General features: G+C 39.8%; 1 protein-coding gene and 1 non-coding gene across 2 annotated transcripts in view; both read right to left on the bottom strand.

Annotated features, from left to right (window-relative positions):
• Window positions 1-4,127: 4,127 nt before the first annotated feature.
• Window positions 4,128-21,919, bottom strand: part of KPNA4 (karyopherin subunit alpha 4) — a 29,008-nt gene continuing 11,216 nt past the window's right edge. The window contains exons 2-17 of the mRNA XM_083177846.1: window positions 17,760-17,804; window positions 15,108-15,197; window positions 14,577-14,606; window positions 14,450-14,502; window positions 12,829-12,924; window positions 12,659-12,744; window positions 11,597-11,683; window positions 11,332-11,501; window positions 10,775-10,819; window positions 10,123-10,254; window positions 9,873-10,001; window positions 9,371-9,475; window positions 9,193-9,264; window positions 7,552-7,714; window positions 7,035-7,129; window positions 4,128-6,092 (exon numbers count right to left, since the gene is read on the bottom strand). Of these exons, the coding sequence (XP_083033972.1) occupies window positions 5,994-6,092; window positions 7,035-7,129; window positions 7,552-7,714; window positions 9,193-9,264; window positions 9,371-9,475; window positions 9,873-10,001; window positions 10,123-10,254; window positions 10,775-10,819; window positions 11,332-11,501; window positions 11,597-11,683; window positions 12,659-12,744; window positions 12,829-12,924; window positions 14,450-14,502; window positions 14,577-14,606; window positions 15,108-15,197; window positions 17,760-17,804 (1,497 nt within the window). The 3' untranslated portion in view covers window positions 4,128-5,993. The remainder of the gene's footprint in view (window positions 6,093-7,034; window positions 7,130-7,551; window positions 7,715-9,192; window positions 9,265-9,370; window positions 9,476-9,872; window positions 10,002-10,122; window positions 10,255-10,774; window positions 10,820-11,331; window positions 11,502-11,596; window positions 11,684-12,658; window positions 12,745-12,828; window positions 12,925-14,449; window positions 14,503-14,576; window positions 14,607-15,107; window positions 15,198-17,759; window positions 17,805-21,919) is intronic.
• LOC146066010 (small Cajal body-specific RNA 7) lies at window positions 10,967-11,254 on the bottom strand. Its single transcript, XR_014472813.1, has one exon.

Genomic DNA, 21,919 nt, shown 5'->3' with positions numbered 1-21,919 from the left:
GGATACTTTATGTCAAATATACAATACATAAAGTATGATGAACAAAAACTTTATAGGCTGTTATGGTGGAGAACAATTTCCCCACAATTTCAATAACATTAAGGGAAGAAGTTCTATTCATTTCCTTCCAGAATTTGCTAATGATAGTGCGGCTAGATCATTACATACATTAACTGTACAAAGTACACTGTTTCTTCCATCAAGATTCCTGATGTCCCAAGTAGGTAAGATTCACCAGCATGCTACGATAAATTGTTATTATAATAAAATGCATGCATAGAATACAAGTTAGGCTTACATATAGGGTTAAGTCATTCTTTACAACACTTCTGAATGCCAAAGCTGCCAAACGAACATAACTAATGCTGGTTACACACCTACAGATTTATCTATCCAGTCCATCTTGTGGGAACAAAATCTGGCAATGTATGGGAGCATAGGAGACTCAACCATTTTCTTCCAAATGCTGGGAAAAAAAACAGTAATTCAAACAACTAATCAATTAATCAAATGAAACCGATTATTTTTATGCAATTGATTGTCATAGGTTACCATACATTAACACATTTTTGTTCCCACCACAGATTGGACATATAAATCTGTATACCCAGCTTAAGTTACATTTTAAGATTTCCAGAAACTATAATTTGGAAGTAACAATGTGGCAACAAAAATTATGGGCACAAGTGCACTTATGTACACTACTAAAAATGCATATTAAATCGCCAATAATGATTGATTTATAAATTGAAGCATCAATGCATTTTACAAGTATAGTATATTAAAAAGGAGTGAAAATTATGCTGGTTTAGTAGTTGTAAAATATATTTCCTCACTTACTGCAGGTTTAACTGCAAATCTGTTCACCAAGCCTCAACCTTTAGACAGAGGACGTATCCTTACTAGTGAATGGTGGCTGCATTTTGGTTTAAAGCTGTAATACCCAGCCAATGCAGCTCTAAAAAGCAAGCCATTGGGCAAAGTTTTGTGCTAAACAGGGGCAGGCCATAATATATAGAAATGCTGCCATCTGCTGGAGGAAACAGCATCTTTTATTTTTAGTCTGTCAGAAAATGTGCTCGTGGGAACAGATGCCCAATAATAGCTATATCTGGTCCAAAAACCCTCATTTTGCACATATGGCTGTATAGGAGTAAAGGTGCATACACACTGTACAACTTTACCAATTTTGGCCCTTCTGAACAAGATTGGTTAAAATATCTGTATATGCGACAAACAACGATGCACATACCCGCCAGTTGTTTAACTGTGCATGCAGCTCAATTTGGATAGATTTCAAAAAGGGCCTATAAACTGTAGCTAGATATTTACTTTCATAAACATCTTTCGTCCAGAATACTGGGTTCCAGGGAGATTGTACAATTGACTAATTTTATTGGCCAGTGTGTATGCAACTTAATATGGTTCTTTAAAAAAAATAAAAATTGGGATTTCTTATTTGGTATAAAAGATTTGTGAAATCAGCAAAACCTTTGATCTACTAAAATACACAACCCCCACATGTCTACTGAACTACACATACAATACTGGTAAACTAATCTTAGGGTGGTAGAACCCTCCCCCCAAAAAAACAAGCTCATTTGTTGCAGAGAATGATTTAGTATTTCCTGTAACACATTGCATAATTAGCTGGTAATCTAGAATTTAAAAAAAGCATAATAACCCAAATGAATACTAATCTAGTACACATCACATAATATCTAATTGACAACTAATAATTATTTACATATTCACAGAGCGCCTGTTCCTTAAAATCAGGCAATCCAATCTGAAACGCATGTATCATGGATTTGACTTATACGGTGGTCACCAACCTCAAATGAGTAGGTGTCTGTACGTTCTCTCTCCAGCAGCCTATAGGGTACCTTACACTAGTTTATGCTTCCTTTATAGCATGCAGGGAATTTACAGCAAACAAAACTGTTCCATGCATCTGCATAAGCACTCACATCAGCCCATTATTATGTATCAAACACATAGAAGCAGGACCCTGCTCATTCAGTTTAGCAATGAAATTTTAGAGGTGTAGTTGAATGAATGTTTTTGAATGCCTACTGCTTACGCTGGCTTTAGGTGTAGACCAACTTAAATAAACGTTTACTCTGATAAGATTTGTATTTTCTCCAACTACCTGAAGCAATTCCACTTGATCACAATATAACATTGGCAAAGGAAACTTCTAGAGAAAAAAAAAATATATATATTTTTCTTCTACTTTTTACCAAGGTTTCTTCAAGCTACTAGATTAGTGGGTATTCAATGCTGGGTATACAATACTCTAAAATAAAAATTGGCTAGTACCTATCAGACACTTTGAAAAGCCGAATCTGCATTCGTAAAAACTGATGCAAACTTTAGAGTCAGTTTCTGAAAAGATGTGTATTCACCAATCCACATCTTATTGGACTTATGGAGAAAAAGAAAAAACACGAACATTGAATAGATCAAATGCAATCTATTCTACGCGAAAACGGTTGATCTGTCCAAGGATCAGAAATATCGGCCTGGATCGAATACCCCCCTAGATCTGGAAAAGAAATGACCAAAAAATAACTCAAGCTCAGTGAAATCTGTTTACCAGTCGCAGCCCCATTTTAACCGTATTTTCCTTCACCTGCCGGAAGCAGGTGAAAAAACGTCAATAAGCCGAGGATTACATGTGCTAATTGTACGGTCCCAAGCACAACAATGAGTAATTGGATACCGCTCAAGGTTGGTGAACCATTTGAATTATCGGTTGCTCCCAGAAGAGATTTAGGGCAAACTCTGCTGCTTACTTTGTAAAACACCAATAGAATGTAGAATCTTCCAGAAAAAAAAAAAACAAAAAATGATGATTCGCACACAATCAGGGTTAATGGGATCGACCGCTTAATGTTTATTTGGGATGTAATCAATGTGAAATCAGCAGCAGCATATTTTTGCAACTTAAATTCAGGGAAATGTAATATGTTCCCATTACCATAAAACAAGGGGAGGCAGACATCATGGGCTAAGCCTCTATTTAAGTACACAACTTACCCATTACAGAGATGAATTGTAGGTCACACAAAAAAAAAAAAAAGCTATTTCAAGTGTGTATGCCACAGACACAAGGAGCTCCAACTGTGGCCTACACTATTACATTTCTGATACTACCCAGTGTGTTACACCCCAGACCATGCAGCCTCAAGAGCTACAAGGAAACCTCCACCTTCAGTGCATCTTCTAAAGCAAACAATGCAGGATAACTTCATAACACTGGGCACGTAACCCAAGAGACATGGTATATCTTGCAAACGTCAAACCGGGAGCTGCAGCAGCACAGTAAAGGTGTGTACAGTGTAATTCTGGCTTATAATTTTGTCTATCTAGTAAAAATTTATTGAAAAGTCAGTCAAATCTCAGTTTCCCCTGCTTGTGATACCAATGCACAATATACAGTCAATTGGTTTTCATTAGGTCAATTTAGCTAGACATCGGCAAATCAGGTGCTCACCTGACAAAGCATTGCCTTAACGTGTAACTTATGCCACACGTGCCAGATAACCTAAAATAATACACAGATTAGGTGACCTGTTCCTGGAGTGGAAGAGCGGTGACACGCAGTCATACTTCTACCACATTTATGAACATTCTTCAAACACTTTACAGAAGTTATAATTTTGCACAAACCTGTTACCATTCCGTCCTCAATGGTGCAGTATGAATGACCAACATAAGTACCACTTTGTTATAGGTTTCCCGAGACTATGGGGGTTCTTAATCCGGGATTCCGACTGTGTGGCCATTCCGAATCCAGAGTCATTTTCGCTCAGATGGACTGATACTAGACAGCTGGAATGTAATGTTCTGAGTGTCGACGAAAATCACAGCGGATTGAATAAAAACGGCCGTGAATTAAACAATCTGCTGCAGTTTCTGACAAAACAGATCTGACTTGTTTTTAAGTCGACTGTTTTGTCGGAATCTGCAGCATTGAATAGGAGGTGGACTCTGTTTTCGCTGTCGGAAATAGTGGCCAGGATTGAGTACCGCCCTTATTCTTTAATTTACCTTGAATAGGAGTAGCCTCTTCAAAAAAGTTTCTACTTTTGCAAAAAAAGAAGACCAAAAACATTCAAAAATGGTGTCTTAAGGATTACTCTTTATTTCCCCATGACAGTCTAGCTTGCGTTCTACATTAAATTTACAAGCTAGTTTTCTTTTGTTTCTAGTTTTAAACTGTAACCATGTTTCAGATGACAAGGAATGCTGCAAAAATACTCTAATCCAACAAAGTTATAAATCACAAAATAATTGTATCCATTCTACAGTGTTTCAGAATTACCAGTTAACTTTAAACACAAAAGATATTGATGCTAATGGTGGCTAACTTTATGTATTATCATAGCAACTTGCTGTTCATGCAACACTTGTGCTCGAGGGGAAGGCACAGCTTTTCCTACAATGAGCCACCTTATAAAAGAGTTCTGATATTTATATAAATTCAATAGCGTTTTTTTATTTCGTTTGCGTCACCTCGTAATGAGGCAGTCTTCCAATTAAGAGTCACTTGCATGTAAGCCAATGCAAGTTCTAAAAAATACAAAGTTCTCCCTAAAGTGGCTCAAAATAAGATTGTTCATGGCTGCCTACATCTAAAGTTAAAAAGAGAATCTAAAACAATGAAACTGCCTAGGCCTATTAAGGGTGTTGAAACCATGAAGCAATTTGTACACCACACCTCCTAATAATCTGAACGTAGCAGTACATATGCACCAAATATCATTTTAGAAGTGTCCATATCATTTTCATAGAAAACAAATGATTGAAAACAAAATAGGTTTGAAACACAGCACAGCTTCTACCACAACTTAAACATCTGTACAAGACTCAACATAATGTATCTAAAAAATAAACTATGCTGTCCATTGCCACATGCTACTATATTTATGTTATCTTTGAAAATGAAAGGATTGCTTTTTTTTTTTTTTAAACCACATAAACATCTACCTTTTTTTATGTATGGCAACTTCTGTATTTTGGGTATGGGTGGGGAGAGGGAGGGAGAAAAGTAAGGGACAAGCTGGTTTTCATGCAGATTTTTTTTTTTGTACATAAATCAGCTTTGATGATATGGATCAGGTTGCATAACATCAAACATTCATCTGGTGCAAATGAACAGGGTTGCCTTCAATTTCCTCATTTTATAAGCAACTTAAAAAAAATATACAAGCCATACAAGTTGGTTAGAAACTAAAAGAACAAAAAAAAATTAAAGAAAAAATAAAAAAAATAAGGAAAAAAGTAAAAGAAAGCACACAGGCTGCAGGAGTAAATCAAAATCTGCTGCTATACCGGTCTTTGTTTCCATGTCCAGTGTAAGGTAACACTTTTGAACTTATTGTGATTTTCTAGGTTTAGTTTCAACCCCCTGAAGGCGATTCAAGCTTGCATGCGTCCACATACAGCACCACACCCATACTCTCGTACATACGCCACTCCTGGACTGGGAGTCTGCTTCATGAGTGAATTGCCTCACATTTGTAAAATGAGCCTGGCTCCACAACACTGTGTCCAGACATTCATTCAATGCTGTCCATTCATACGGAGCTTCTTAGCAAGGCCTGGGCTTTTTCTCCTTGGACTTATGTGGGCATCCTACCCATATGTTTCTTTGATGCTTACAAGGCTTGATGATGATAGTAGTGCATTTTCCTCATTTTCTCAGATCAATGGATCCCTCTCAGGCACTGAAGATCTTTGACCTGTAGCCCTTTTTACTCTGCACAACCTATATAAGCATTCGGTGTGAAGTTTTCATTACATTTGCCACTCATTCTCACTCGCACCCACTCGCCATCTTGACATCATTTGGTATGTACTGTCATCCAAATGAAGTCCGCACATTTCCGTCTCCGATTTAATGCAGCAGCAGATCCCATGAGCCAAGCTTGATGGATCAAACCAGTTTTCAGTGCTGCACTGTACCTAACTTCCAACCATTCTTCCTAAAACTGGAACCCTTCTGCTGGTACATTGGCAGATGAATTGAAATTGAACGTTCCACCTTGTATTGTCTCAGGAACAAGGCTAGAATCTTCATCAATCTTTAGAAAAAAAAAAAAGTATAAACACTTTAGAAGACAAAAGTAAATTATAAAAACAAACAAAACATCTTTTACATGTACACATTCATACGTTAACACTTGCAAAATTGCTGCAGACCACTGACTTCAATAGGTCATAATAATAAAAAGTGTAAAACGCTTGTTAAAAAAAGGTCTGTCATTAGCGAAATGATATTTCTGATAATATCAACAATGTTTAACAAAGACTAATGGAAACCAGTGTCTCTACCACAAAGGGCATACCGTATATAAAAGTGGTTAGCCTCAGTCCCTGCCTGGTCACATTTCTAACAAAAAGGAGTCTATGTAACACTATTGGTAGGACAGGAGTTATGTTCAGTGATACTTCATTATATTTCTAACACACAAAAAGCAAAATGCCAAGGTAAAGTGCTACTTTGTTGCACTGAACCAGGCACAGAAGTATATAATTCAATCTACTTGCAGGATTTTCTGCACATTTATTCTTCTGATATAATGGTAATCGCAAATGACCACAGTTATGGAGATTTCTCCTCATGGATACATTTTACTAAGCCTGTACGAAAAGTGCAAACTAAGACATTGGGGGGTATGCAATCCTCCGCCGCTATTCCCAACTGGGCCCTATTCAATGCTGTCTTTACATGGCAAGACTTTATATGTGTTATGGTATATTTCTTGTATTGGGTATACCTATATATTTACAAAAATGTGGGAATAACCTCATGAGCTTAGTAACATATGGAACAATAAAGATGTTGCAAATTCACAGAGCTTTCAAAAGTCACTAGATAGGCAAAGCACATTTTTAAAGAGCCTGAATTATCACTGGATGACCATTTCCTATAACCAAAATAAAAATATCACAATGCATTTATTGTCAACCTATACACTGGACATTGATTATTAAGAACCAAAAAAAAAAAAGATTGAACTTACATCATCTGATGAGAAAAACTGGTCAATTATTTCAAAAGCCAGTTTGTAGATATCTTCATTTTCGTGGCTTTGCAGCTGTTCAATCTTTTCCAGGCCTATCAGAAACAAAGGGAAGTTACCACATGTAGAAGCCTGAGCAGCCACCAGCAGATTTTCCATCTAGTGGTACCAATATCTTGCTTTTGGAAAACCTTACATTCTAACCTCCTTTCCTCCCCAGCGTAACTTTCTACTTCAATAATGATTTAGAGAATAAAACATCAAGGAGCTATCATAAACCAATCCTACACAAATGGGTTAGGAAAGGGTGGAATTATATTGTTTTACTTATTTTCTTAAACCTCCCAAATTCTTACCAAGGGGTTCCTATAAACTTGAAGTCTATGTATTATTTTCACTATAAACTATTACAGCTAAATGGTTGCACACATTTCTGTACCTAACAAAATCTTCTTAACTAAATCAAAACTGAAAATCCATTAATAAAATCAAGATAGGACTTTGATAAGCAACATACCTCCACACTCCTCGATAAGATTGGCTATGGTCTCTGCTTCATCGTCAGCCATTTTTAAAATGTTGCTTAAACCATCCAACACAACTTGTATGACTTGGGAATCTTTTACAGTCAAAAGGTTGCAGAACGGGGGAATCACATTTTGTTGGATAAGATATGCAACCTAAGGAGTAAAGACCAGTACATTCATCAATTTTGATGGTAAATACAAAATTAACTTAATAGTTTATATTAGCAAAATGCATCACATTTTCTGTAGGACCAAATCGCAGCTATCTTATGGCCATAAAGATACACACCGCAATAGATTTAAACTGGAACGGTTTCTTCATTGATACTCATTTCGTGCAGGCAACTTAAGGTGTCGAGTCAATTAGCTGGAAGAGGAGGGAAGTGCAAACCAGAACCCCCCAGACTGATTTTTTCACGCAGTCCTCAAGTGCTACATCTTAATCACACCAACTACTAAAGTGGGGCTTCTTGCAACAACCCCCCATATACTACTGCAATTTTGGCAGATCGCACCAGTTTTATGTTTTGGGTTGAAAAGTCTGGTGAAAACTGGCCAAATCTTATGTATTTGACATCCGATCTGATGCACGGCCCTATGTGCATCACAGACTGTCCAGGAGTTGGTGGATGCTTTAATCCAGGTCTGGGAAGAGGAGACTATCCGCCACTCACCAGGAGCATGCCCAGGCGTTGTAGGGAGGTCATAGAGGCAGTTGGAGGCCCCCCCCCCACACACGCCTCAATTTGACTTGTTTTAAGGACATTACATCAAAGTTGGATCAGCCTGTCGTGTGTTTTTCCACCTGTGTGTCTCCAAATCCAGACCTCCATGGGTTAAGTTTGATTTCCATTGATAATGTGTGATTTTGTAGCCAGCACATTTAACTATGTAAAGAACAAAGTATTGAATAAGAATATTTCAAGCAGATCCAAGATGTGTTATGTTAGTGTTCCCTTTATTTTTTTGAGCAGCTGGTCCAGCTTCTGCCTCAGACAAGTTGGACTAGTGAATGGGGCCCTTAATGGGGTGCATATGTCATTAGTATATGTCATTAGTACAATCTAAGAATGTTTGAGGAAAAATTTTTTGGACAAGGGGCAGCAGGTATCTACCACATTACACCTCCAACCCAGGTTATTGCCGGGTTGGTGACATAAGGACCAGTCTCGAGGTGTGGTGTGAAAGCGCCACAGTTTATAACCCAGGTCAGCCAACCTGGTAATTTGACCTGGGTTATAAGAAGGGTTAAACCTGGGCCGACCACTGTATAATGGGTGAACCGGGTTTAGTGTGAAAGCGCTGGACCCAGGATCGTGATCCCGGACCAGTATAGCGATATAGAAGGAGTAGAAGTGAAGTATGCTTCCTTTGGCAGCAAAACTCTGCAAGGATTTAGTGATTTCTTGTATACAGCTAGTAGAATAAAGCAGTACAGTGTAGTTCTTTAGGCGGAGTGGCTCCAGGCAGTATTGTCCAGAGTAGTCACTTTCAGATCACAGAGCCGACCTAAAGCCCTATTAGGATCTCCAGAACTACACAGCCGCCCCCCCAATGATCTATTACACATGGACACAGCAAACATTGTACAGCAGCAATAATGCTTTAGTATTTTGGAGCGCATTACTCACTTGGTCTTTCCTTCCACTAATTGTTAAATTGCTTATTGCCCACGCAGCTTCCTTCTGTGTCCCAAAATCACCCTATTTGGGGGGAAAATCAACATTATAAATACAAGACAGAAGGGCCACAAAGGCTCGTGTCAAGTTAAACAAAATGGCTAAATCACTTTTAGATAGCTGATCTTACCTTATCCAACAGATGTATGATCATCGGTACAAGGTTACCGTCAATAACAGCCTGGACTTGCTGCTGGTTACCAGCAGTGATGTTAGACAAAAACCATACTGCCTCCTGAAGGAACAGAAAGGTTTAACATTCTTAATTGCCAAAAAGGCCTGAACAATCGAAAAACATACATAACCATACTAGTGGAAGCAAACTAAAGGATGTACATATACACATCCAATCCCAAAATCCTGCCAAATAGCACTGTAATGTACTATGACTTAGCAACATTAAGTGTCCCACCTAAGACTCCCAGGATAAGCCTTATTTACATAACTAGCTCAACATAATACAAGGGTTACACTTAAAGCACACAAACATTTCATCTAAACCTGGATAAATAGACAAAAAAAACCACTTTTACATTATCATAAATAAATCATATTGGTTACTGCACCCTCTGTTACTGTAAACCAAAGTGGTGGTTGTGCATAAATTCAATTAAACGGTTTGATGTTCATACCTTGTTGATCTTTTCCTTGACATGAGTGAGCAATGCTGGAAAGTGTGAGAGCGCATCGCAATTCAGTACAACTTGTGTCTGCTCATCTGTACCGGTGACAATGTTCCCTACAGCTCTTAAAGCTGCAGTCTGAAAATACAAAATATGTACATTTTATAAACACCAACCCATACCACTACTACGCCACAGCAACAATGTATTTGCATTTTTAAAAGAGACCAAGTTTATTGTACCAGGCAACATGGCTTACCTGCACTTTCACTTCAGGGTTGCTAAGAAGAGGGACCAAGTTTGTCACAATCCCAGAGTCTATTACCATTTGAATTTGCTCATTACCAGCATCTGTTAGATAGGAAAGGGCCCATACCGTGTCCACCAGTATCTAGGTATAAACAATTAATAAAAAATAAAATGAAAGAGTACACTAACATTCTGCACGTATCACACCATATTCTATAATATACAATATAAATTATACAGTCTCCCATCTCCAAAATGTGCTCTCTCCAATGGCTCTCACTGGGACAGAGTGACCTAGTGCCAGGAATGAAGTAAGCATATGGGAGAAGGTTGTCCGTACAAGCAGAATGCAGTTACGCCCCATACACATGGTTCAATGTGGTCTACTTTTCTATTCAATTTTGCTTATATAAGCAAAATAGTCCAAATCAAATCAAAAGCATTTGTTAGGCGCAGTCCTGTGGCATTAAAATCGAATAGAAAAAAGGCAAGACTATAGTACATATCTGTACTATATAGTCCAAATCGAAGGCGTTTGGCTTGCGAATAGAAAAGCAATCACACCGTGTGTACACCCCCTTTAGATTGGGGAACAGACATCAAATATGCTGCATCCCTTTACCAGTATTCACAATCATGTAAGTAAAGGCTCAGAAACTTACATTTACATCTGTATGGTGAATAAGGACACAGAGCGCTGGAAGAATCTGCAAAAAAAATTATTCAAGTTTCAAAAGATAATCTAGAACCACACTTTTCAGGTGATCATAAACAAAAGAGAAAATACAACAAATTAACATAATATAAAAGAAAAATATTTATTTTCTTCGGTTTTTCTGACAAAGTAACTGGTTTTGGATCAGATCACAGATATGGTTTTCAAGCATAACTGTCAGAGATGTAAGGGTGTGCAGGTTACTTAGGAGACAATGTAGGGCTCTAATCATTGGAAATGTTGCAGCAAAGCCCAGCATATTGCAACAGTCCTCAGATGCACTCCGAAGTCAGCAGGACCAAGTCAATTCAGAACCCCCTTGTAATAACCAGGACAAGCAAACAGACACACAAACTGTAAAGATACACACGTTCCTATAAAATGAAACATTCTCACAACACCCCAAATCTCTATTTCATCATTTCCAGGAAGAGCACAGCTGTAATAGATTTACCCCTTATCCCATTGTTGAGTGCCGGAATTCCAGCAAAGTTATGCATTTACCTCTTGTATGGTCTCCATTGGTGGTGGTGGATCTTTATGGCGACACAGATTAACCATCACCCAAGTGACATTTCTCAGGAAAGTAATGGGAATGGAGGGATTGATGAAGGACAGCAGTGGCTTCACAACCCCAAGGCTGATTACATAATCCCTGCACTGTGGTCCATCACCTGTTCACAAAGACATCAGAAATGGTCATTATTTTTGAAGGTCTTCTAATATGCCTATATACCAGCAGTAATAATGCATTGGACAGGAACCTTACCAATTATGTTTCCCAGGGCCCACACAGCTTGCTCGCAAACATTTTGGTGAGAAGAATGTAATAATCTTAAGAACAGTGGAACAGCATCTGAAAATATATTTAAGAAATGTAGTTAATAAACTAAACCTGCCTATGATAAGACTAGTAGTTGTAACCATGCTGTATAGTTCCTCCACAGATGTGTTTTATAGCTACATAGTACGGAAGAAATCGTGGCACATGGTGTTCAGTAGATGCTACCTCAAATGAGGACACCAACCATAGGAATGAGGATCCCCTTACTTTTACACATTTCACACAGAGGAATATAATTGCAGACAATTAAATGGGAAGCATGAAAGGGAGGGAAATAGATTTTTATAAAAACAGTGGACACAAACGGAATGATTCTAGTAACACGAATGTCACAGTAAATTTTCTGCCTACCGAGACCCAAATTCGCTAGCTGGTAATCTCCTCCATGTAAAGGTGCGTACACACGGGCATTTATTGCTGGCAATATGGTTGCTGAGTGACCATATTGCCAGCGATTGGAGTGCGCACCGGCGATAAATCGCCGGGTGCGCACTCCCTTTTTTAGCCCCCTTCTCGCTGGTCGCAGGAGCTTGCTGATTGCCTCTGTGGCTCCCCCGGCAGAGGATCCCTTTCAGATGAAAAGGAGACACTGAGCAATATATTGCCCCTGTGTGTAAAGAGCTTTGGGGACACGGTCAGCTTTAGGGATACGGTCAGTATTTGTGGCAAGCCTCCCCATACGGGGAATCCTTGCCACCTTGAGATGGCGAGGATGTAGAATAGGGTGAGCAGCTGCCAAGGGGGCTGGACGGCAAGTATGGCTTTTCCTTAAAAAAAACACAACATCTTTGCCGTATCTAGATCATACTAGACAAATGGATAATAAATGCTGAACAGCGTCTCAGGCCCCGAGTTACACCATTATTAAGCGAGAGACAGATTTACATTTCATAAATTATCCTTCATAGACCATAAACCGGTCAGATCTCTTATGTAACAGACTCATAATACAATCAAGCATAAAACTCATGTGTATGAAGTACTTACGAGACTGGACCACAGCTTGTGTTTGTTCAGATGTTCCTGAAGCAATATTAGTCAAGGCCCAAGCAGCTTCAAATTGGAGGGATGGACTAAGAGATAAGGAAGAACGTGTAAAGAGCCAGTCCCACCCTGAGCAAGTCCCACCCTGAACTATAGGGAGATTAGATACTCACTTGTCATCCCTTTCCAGACAATGAACTAAGATCGGCAAAATGCCCGATTTGATCAAATCATCGATTGGAGGATTACGATCACTGGATAAGAGTTTCCTGTTATATAAATATAATATAAAACCAAATTAGTAAACACGCCACATAAAGGCAACAGATTTTTACAGGTTTTCATGGGTGTTTTAAATCCTATACCGTGAATGTCGGTAGTATTAAATGTGTTTGTCCCATTGAAAATCAAGTGATTGTGAGAATTTGCAGGGAGATTATTAAGAATGTATCATGTAAAGGGGCAGGGGGTTGAAACCCCCATTTGTACATGAATACTGTGCTTAGAGTTACAATGCTTAGGCCTGTGTTTGTTTTTTTACTTCCAACATTGTGTAGGGTTATACTACATTATGATATCACATCTATGTTTACTTATCTCCTGCATTAATGTCTACCCGTATCCAATCATTGCCTCATCCTAACTTGTACTGTTAGGGTGACTTGACTGAGCTCGGACCCCTTAGATCAGGGCTGGGCAACACCGGCCCTCCAGATGTTGATGAACTACACATCCCAGCATGCCTTGCATCAGTTTCAGCATGGCCACATAGCAAAACTAATGCAAAGCATCCTGGGATGTGTAGTTCACTAACATCTGGAGGGCCGGTGTTGCCCTGCTTTATATATATCCCCAAAAACCCTTGAACTCTAAGCCAGTATGGTAGTTTTTTTGGATACAAACTCACTACTCACTAGTTTCAGCTGTGCCTTCTAGAAGGAATTTTCTAGAGACGAACCCTCTCTGAGGTCTGCATTTATACTACTTTTGTAGCCCAGTTTTAGGATTTTAGTTTACTACTGCCGTCGGAGTTACAAATACCAATGCAAAATCTTAACGCGTGGCTATTAAGGCACTTGAACTGCATAATCATTCATATAAAGGTGCCTTGAGCAACTAAGCTGTAAGTTTCCCAGAAAAAGCAACCTATAAAATCTGGTGCAGCCAAAATAGCAAGTTCTGTATAATGTAATTTCTGCCATATGTTGTGTATGAGCAGATGTGGTAACCAAATGAATCAGATATTCCTTCGCACTTTGCATGCGGTATAACAGGTGGTTGGCAGAAAGACCACATCGCATCTAAAACAGTTGAAAGTTTGCACTGAGGTTACTGTGGATACTTTGCAAAATGAAATGAGTGCTAAGTACTATAAAAAGGAAGCGCTTAAAAACTTAGAAGATGCAAGCACAGACAAGAAACACATGAAACTTCCCTTGACAATAATACTGAACAAACCCCCCCCCCCCCCAGGGGCGGATTTAGGGATGAGGGCACCCCTAGGCACAACAATAATGTTTACTAAGTAGGACAGTTTATAGGGGCACTATCTGCATGTCCTATCCATTTACACTCTATTTAAAATGGAATATAGTACAGTACATTGGATATTTTGCAGTTATTGGTACATTTTGGGCTAACAGTACTATCACAGGCACCCAAGTGCCGCCCCCAAACATGTGCCGCCCCTAGGCACGTGCCTAATGGGAAATTCGCCTCTGCCCCCCCCTCCCCCCCCCCCATTTCCAAATTTAGGTGAAGGTCTAACATTTTTAAACAATGAACATATTTTACCTTGCCGCCTGGACAGCACTGAGCTGGATGCCTTGGTGGTCACTAGATGCATTCTGAAACAAGTAATAAGTGTTAAGCAACCAACCTATAGAATGAAAAACAAACCAATATAGTACTTGCAAATTACCTGTACAATAGCTTCCAAAGATGTGTTTTGCTAGAAAAAAAAAAAAAAAAAAGTGCATACAATTAGTAAGACCAAAATAAGGCAAACAACCCGACTCTCCTAGGGAGAATACAATGTTTTGCAAAGCATTCTGCAAACAAAGTACTTACATGGATATACAGTATAAACCAATAGTAATATCTGTCCTTAATAACCAACATGGAGAAATATTAATATTGATTCCTTAAGGAGATTAAAAAAAAAATTGTATTACCTGTTGCTAACCATAAACTACAACATAACTGTTTCAGCATTAATCACCCGAGGAAGATTATGAAAGGAGGGTGTGACTAAGGACCTGTATGACTTAAACTGGGTACAACATATCAGTACCAGATTTGGCTGCTGCAATTAGTACCCAGCTTAAAGTCACTGAACTCAGTTTTCAGCAACTTCACCAATGACAAGCAGGCTAAAATTCTGTACATGTACCTGCCAAAGACAGGCACATGTACAACTCATGTACAATATTTCCCTTAAGAAACCCCTTACCACTTTCAGATCTGCATCCACATCAGAATCATCACAGACATCTTCATGGGGAACATTTCTTCTTTTTAACAAATGTTCATCTCTTTTGTTCTAGAAAACGGGGAGAAGCAGCTATTAGTAAAGACAATTATCAAAGAGCTATAAATGCCAATATTTAAAAACTGTACAGGAAAGTGACCATCGAGCAGCGAAGGGAATCATTTGAATGACTTGACAGTGAGAGCACATTGTGCACCAACCCACTGTTCCATGGATACTAAATGCAGGAGCAGAATACTGCATGCAATCATCCAGTGCTGCACTTGGTTCCCACCACTGAGCCGGAAATTTTGACCTCTCAGTGGGTGACTCAGTTGTGGCCTGCAACCCCATTGACATACCACTGCTAAATGACATGAAGCGGTCAAGAGAAAGTATGGTAATGTAATCCTCCCACTATACCCCTACCCAGAATTATTATTATTATTTTTTTTATAAAGTTTCTTGTTTTCTCTGACCCTCTCTTTTGACCGACTCTCTGAAGCTGTATAAGAGGACAACAAGAGGGCATGCATTTTCCACCTAACAGCAGAGTACTTAAAAAGAACAGGCTCCTTCCATCACTAAAGGCCCCCCATACACTAGCCGATTTTGGTCAGATTTCAGCCAGATCAATCGGATCTGGCCGAAATCGGACCAAAATCGGCTAGTTTTGATGTCCCCTCAGATCCGATGCGCGGTCCCGTGCGCATCGGATCTGCGTCGGGTGGTCGGACCTGCTGCACGTCCGACCACCCGACTTGGGACCTAGTTGGGCGGCGCGGCGGTAGAGGGAGCAGGGGGGGCTGGGGACGCTGCGGGGGACACAGGCAGCATAGAGCCGGGCAGGGGGAGCCGGCGGGAGCTGTCAGTACGGAATAAAAAAAAAAGCCCATACAATGAATGGGCGGCCTGTGATTGGCTGAGCGCTCTCTCAGCCAGTCAGCAATTGGCTGAGAGAGCGCTCAGCCAATCACAGGCTGCCCATTCATTGTATAGGCTTTTTTTTTCTAGCACTGACAGCTCCCGGCTCTATGCCGCCAGTGTCCCCCGCAGCGTCCCCAGCCCCGCCTGCTCCAACCAGCAGCCCTGCTCTGTAGGCCCCCCCCCCTGCTTCCCGGGTTTTTTACATGATCGAGATGATTTATCACATGTAAAAAATGGCACATCAAGTGCCAATCTAATCAAGCTCCCCCGGGGAGCAGCCGGGGAAGCTCAGGGGGAAGTCGGGGGCGACTTGTCCTAAGGACAAGTCGCCCTAGTGTATGGGGGCCTTAAGCGAACAATAAGCCAAGTAAACAAACAAGAGCAGAGTGGAATCAAAAGACTTTCCTAGGTGAGGGATGCTGTTTTTATCCCTAGCGGTGCAGACCGCATTGCTGCAGGCACTTGCCGAAATATGCTGTTACTCGCGACTAAACACCTGCACTCTCCAACTTAGCAGCGCACCGATTACAATAGCTCCAGGAGCTCTCTCCTGTTGCGATTTACTGCATTTTATTGAATTGACCCCATAGAACAGGGCTGGGCAATTGCGGCCCTCCAGATGTTGAGGAACTACACATCCCAGGATGCTTTGCATTAGTTTTGCTATGTGGCCATGCTGAAACTGATGCAAGGCATGCTGGGAAGTGTAGTTCCTCAACATCTGGAGGGCCGCAATTGCCCAGCCCTGCCATAGAACAATGATGGCTAACCTTGACACTTGAAAAGCAAAAGCAGAGGAAGCAAAGTTCCTCCATTTGGAAAGCAGGATATTCTGGTCATCCAGAAAAACCCTTATTTTTATGGTTGGAATCATAGTCCAACTTAACTCCTTTAATCTTCTATAGTTGAGGGCCTTCAAATAGGGCCCATCAAGAGAAGTTTTTCTCCTTGGGAACCAGGAAGAAACTAGTGCACAAAGCCCAATAGTTTGCAGCAGAGACAGGGCAGATAACAGCCTTTAGCAGCTACCGAACAAAGCAAAAACGTTAACACGCCAGTGGGGAAATGGTAGAGTTGAGTGTGTGGAGGTCCAGGATGTCAGCCAAGGCTGAACATATTATAAAGCGGCAGTCATTTAAGGCAAAACCAACTTGGGACTCAATCTGCCATTATCTTGGTCACTGGAAAGGAATTCAGCAATTCTACATACAAGTCTTAAGGGGTGTACACCTGGGTGATTTGGACTCAGCAATTTTGCTGAGTCAAAATCACGATGTCGCTGCCGGAGATAAGCTGAGGACCATCCCCAGCAGCCACCCATATGTACAGTCAAATAGACCATGCAGTGTCTAGTCAAAACATTCTTGCAGTGTCTATTTGGCCAGGAGATAGTGATGTGCGCTGTTTACACACAGGGCGATTCAGGGAAACCTAAGCGATGAGGATGTAGTCAAAATTGCTAAGAACAATCACCCTCTTAGAGGAATGATTTGGTAAAATATTTTGTACACTACAATATTTTGCATCGTCTCCCAAGTAACAAATGATCCCAATGGAAAGGTCAAGTATAAAGTAAGGACACTGCAAACTAAACACATTACATTAAATTATTGAATAAAAAAAAAAAAGCACTTCTGTTAATTAAATGTACTTGACGAGGAAAGGACAGTTGTGAACAGAACCATGAAGGATCAAAAGATGACATACCTTTCTTAGTTCCACAACAACTTCATTCCTCTGTCTTCTCATGCTCTGCAAAAGAAAAGGAAATGGTAATACTTACATTTAATTTAAAAGCATTTTGATACCAACGCTAAAGGGTTAAATGCTATGAATTCACGATTACACAAATTAGAAAAAAAAAAAAAAAGGAGACTTTTGCTCTCAAAAAGCGAGCAACCCTATTTAATGTGCACTTCTCGTCGTCTTTCTGAGTGATTTTCGCTGTCTCTCTCCGTGTAGCAATTCTCCATCTTTTCATGGAGAAGTGGAATGTGAACTTTATAAATAAAAGGTTTTTGGTTTTAATTTTGGTGTCAAAGAAAAAAAAAAAAAAAAATCAGGAATATTATTCGGTGAAGGGGCATGCTATTTTTATTCATGTGCTTATAGCACATGAATATATATTAAATTTATATTAAATTTTTTTTTTTTTACAGAGCTGCCAGCAGGGGGCCGGGAGCCGAGCCGATCATTAAATATTCATATATTCACTGCACCCGATCATTACATATGCATGAACGGGAGCAGTGAATATACCCGGTCCCCTGCTAGCTCTGCCTGGAGCCCACCTCCCCCCCACATACGTTCTGGGGCAGGCAGGGAGACTTGCTCGTCCGCTACAGGGGTTAAGATTTGCCGCGAGGGGCTACTCGCCCCTCCGACATTGAATACGGAGCTAGCGGCAGCCAGCCCTCCAGAACACAGCGAGTGTGCAGCGAATCCTAAACAGGATTCGCTGCAAACAGCGAGATTTCTCATTGAATACTGCCCAAAGGCTTGGTTACCACAAGCTACACATGTTGCATTACAGGTTGAGTATCCCTTATACGAAATCCAAATTATTCTTTAAACCATACATTCCATAAAGTGAAAAAAATGTTTTGTTGCTAAACACCTACTGGGGGCATCTGTAGCAGAAATATGATGTGTAACTGGCACTAAATATGTGCAAGACAATGATTGCTTGCCATTCACATTCAGTACCTGAGATAGTACACAATCTTTGTTTCACGTTTTGAAACCTTGTTTTTTGAACAAAAAATATATTTGTGGGTATTTCAGGTGGTTGACGTGTTTATACAACATAAATACAAGATACTTCAAAATACATAATTGAAATATTAAAATATTCCGAAAATATGGAATAATCCCTTATCCAAAATTCTCCTGGCCACGAGCTTTGAGGAATGTAGCAAAACAAAATGTTATAAGATCAACATTTGGCCAATTTGACCAAAGTGCAAGTGTGGAAAAAATTGGGCACTATTCTCACTGCACAAAGCGGTCTTCATGTGTCAGGTTCAGCGTATCCCAAAGGAAATTGTCACGGTCATTCCAGGTTTGAAGGAAAGCATGCAAGTCAGACCTATTGCAACTTTCCAATATATAGTATGTAATCCCACTCAGTCAATGGGGCAATTTAGTTGTTGCCCTGTTCAGGCACACAGAGAGCAAAAATCACTGGTTTGGCCACTCAAACAAATGAATTGGGCCATTGAATTTCTGTCAGACCACTCCAAGATGCTGGGTCATGAAGTTCTGCTTTTTTTAAGTGTCACTAGGATGCCTTACTCACTTTAACACATCACGTTTTATGTTCAATTGGTTGTGTTTCACTAATGTTTTCTGTAATTGTTTTCTGTAATTGTTTCCTAGCACGGCACCCACAATTAAGTTGTATGACATCTCATCGCATTGCATGCGGGCACATGGCATGCGATGCGATTTAAATTGTATAAGCCCCTATACAACTTTAAATTGTATAAGCACCCTAATAGGGGCTTACAATGTTAAATGCACCCCCACTATCAACGCCAACCCGAAGCGTGGCGAGCGCAGCGAGCCCGCGTCCTTTGACCTTTTCATACCCCCACTTTCCACGTGTAGTTGATCTTATATAGTGTGGCGAGCGCAGCGAGCCACCGAGCCTGAATTAGGGCTTTTCGGTAGACATGACACATACCAGTTTACTAATTAAATGAACAAGAGTGGCAAAGTGATCTTAAACAAAATCAGACATTGAATTGTCTTATGTCTATTAATAGTTTATCTTATTTGCATTCTAAATTCTATAGTTTATCAACTTTTTGTATATTATGTGGCTAAACAAGCAATAAATGCACTTCACACAGCTAACGCCCCTGTATTTCAGCATGAGTATACCATCACAAAAATGGTCGCCCAAACAATTGAATAGCTCCCAGTCACTAAAAGACAGGGACCAACTGCTAAAATTAAATTCTTCTTTTAATAAGTTATAGGCAAATGATTTACCTTTGAGGACTTTTTTTTTTTTTTTTGAGGACTACAATTGTAGACTATAATTTATTATAGTTCTGGCACAATGATAAAACTGCTAGATTGTAATCAGAACTACCAGTACAAAACTATGCAAGTTAATGTTTACCTATAGTGATCCAGATCAGTCCTGAAGTATAGTGCCAGCATTTGATTAAAAGTGACCGAGGGTTGCTATAGAACTGTTAGACATGCCAGGCCTTGAGGGTAGACATCCAAGCAAGAGAATTACAGAGGAAACAACCCGTCAATAGCATTTGGTATATTTTCCTGACTCAGAGCATAGGATCATTTCCACACAACGTGTCATCCCATGCACGGCTAACACTGACTCGCATTTCGCAGAACTTGGTGCCAAGCTGGAACTAGCAGCCACAAAAGCCGATGACTCAGGCTGGTCAGGGCATAAGTTACTGTTACATAGCAGAATGGTTACACCAGCAAGCTATGATTAGAATACAAGTCAGCATACACATACTGATGATTTAACTCGACAAATACACCTGACTCACTAAAAACAAACACCAGAATTGCCTGTGTTCATACAGAGGTAACATTACAGGATACAGAACAATCCTGTAGTGTTTTATTTCTATAGCAAGTGCCAATTAGGAGTGTGGAAGAAAAATCAAACATCTTTGGCTAAACAAAACATCTCCCTCAAAGGAAATTATAGGAGCCGCTTGTGTTTGTGAAGATGCAAAACAATTTGATTTGCGAGTAAAAAGGAATACAGCCATTACATGTACGTAAAATGTAGTGGGATTTTACCCATTATATGCAATGCCATAGGTGTTTAAAGCTGCATAACCTGCACATTAGAGCCAACAACCAGCGCTCAGACAGAACAGGGGCCTAGGCCAATCAAAAACTTAATAGTAACACTAGATGCAGGTAGCAGAGCAATGGCTTGTTATCACAAAACAATCTTACAGATCACTGTACGTACATAACAGTCTATAATTGACATTTTTTAATGTGACAAGTCTGCTACTGTATATTTTATAATGCTCTAATTAAAAAAATGAAACTATAAAACCGATGTGGATGATATTGCGTTCTGAGCACTAATCAGTTAGTGTAGTGCATATGCTCTATAATGCCAATGCATAGCCTCGCTGGCTCATTTGTCGCTTCTACTGATCTTTTAAACCTGCAGAAAGAATATATATTCTGCTGTGGCAACATCCAGCAGTATGAGGTGATGTTTTGTAAAATCTTTTAGTGTGGATGTTAAGTTCAAGTGCGAACATTGATTACATTGCATCGTTTGCAGTGTAACAAACTAAGTCTCAAAAAAAAATAAAATAAAAAAAAAGCAAATAAAATATACGACTAACTAGAGCATAAAACAATTTGTGCTCACAGACAATGTATTAGAGGCAGTTACATAATGTCACATGACTGGAATTTGGTAACTGAGATTATGGCAAAATGACAGCCAGCAAGTGTATTCCAGCACATGAAAGGGTCTAGAGCAGACATGTCCAAACTGTGGACCTACAGCTGTTGTAAAACTACACATCCCAGCATACTTTCCCATAGTTTAAGTAACCCCTAATAGCAACTGTGACAAGGCTTGATGGGAATTGTAGTTTCACAACAGCTGGAGGGCCATAGTTCGACATGCCTTGTCTAGAGTGTATGGCATATTAAATGGACTCATGCATTTCGGTGTGTAGAAAGAAGTATGTAAAAGAAAAATCTCAAAGACTCCTTTCCTATCAATTCAACACTCCAACATAGATGGGCCACATCATTTAACCCATTATTTGGCTTTATACAGAAAAATCACCATAACATGTCTTTATCGCTGAATTAGAATATTGAAAAACCTATGAAAACAT

Source organism: Crinia signifera, chromosome 3, assembly GCF_055691185.1.
Source record: "Crinia signifera chromosome 3, ASM5569118v1, whole genome shotgun sequence".
Lineage (NCBI taxonomy): Eukaryota > Metazoa > Chordata > Amphibia > Anura > Myobatrachidae > Crinia > Crinia signifera.
The sequence above is the reverse complement of the archived record's forward strand: the minus strand, read 5'-3'. Positions and strand labels throughout refer to the sequence as shown.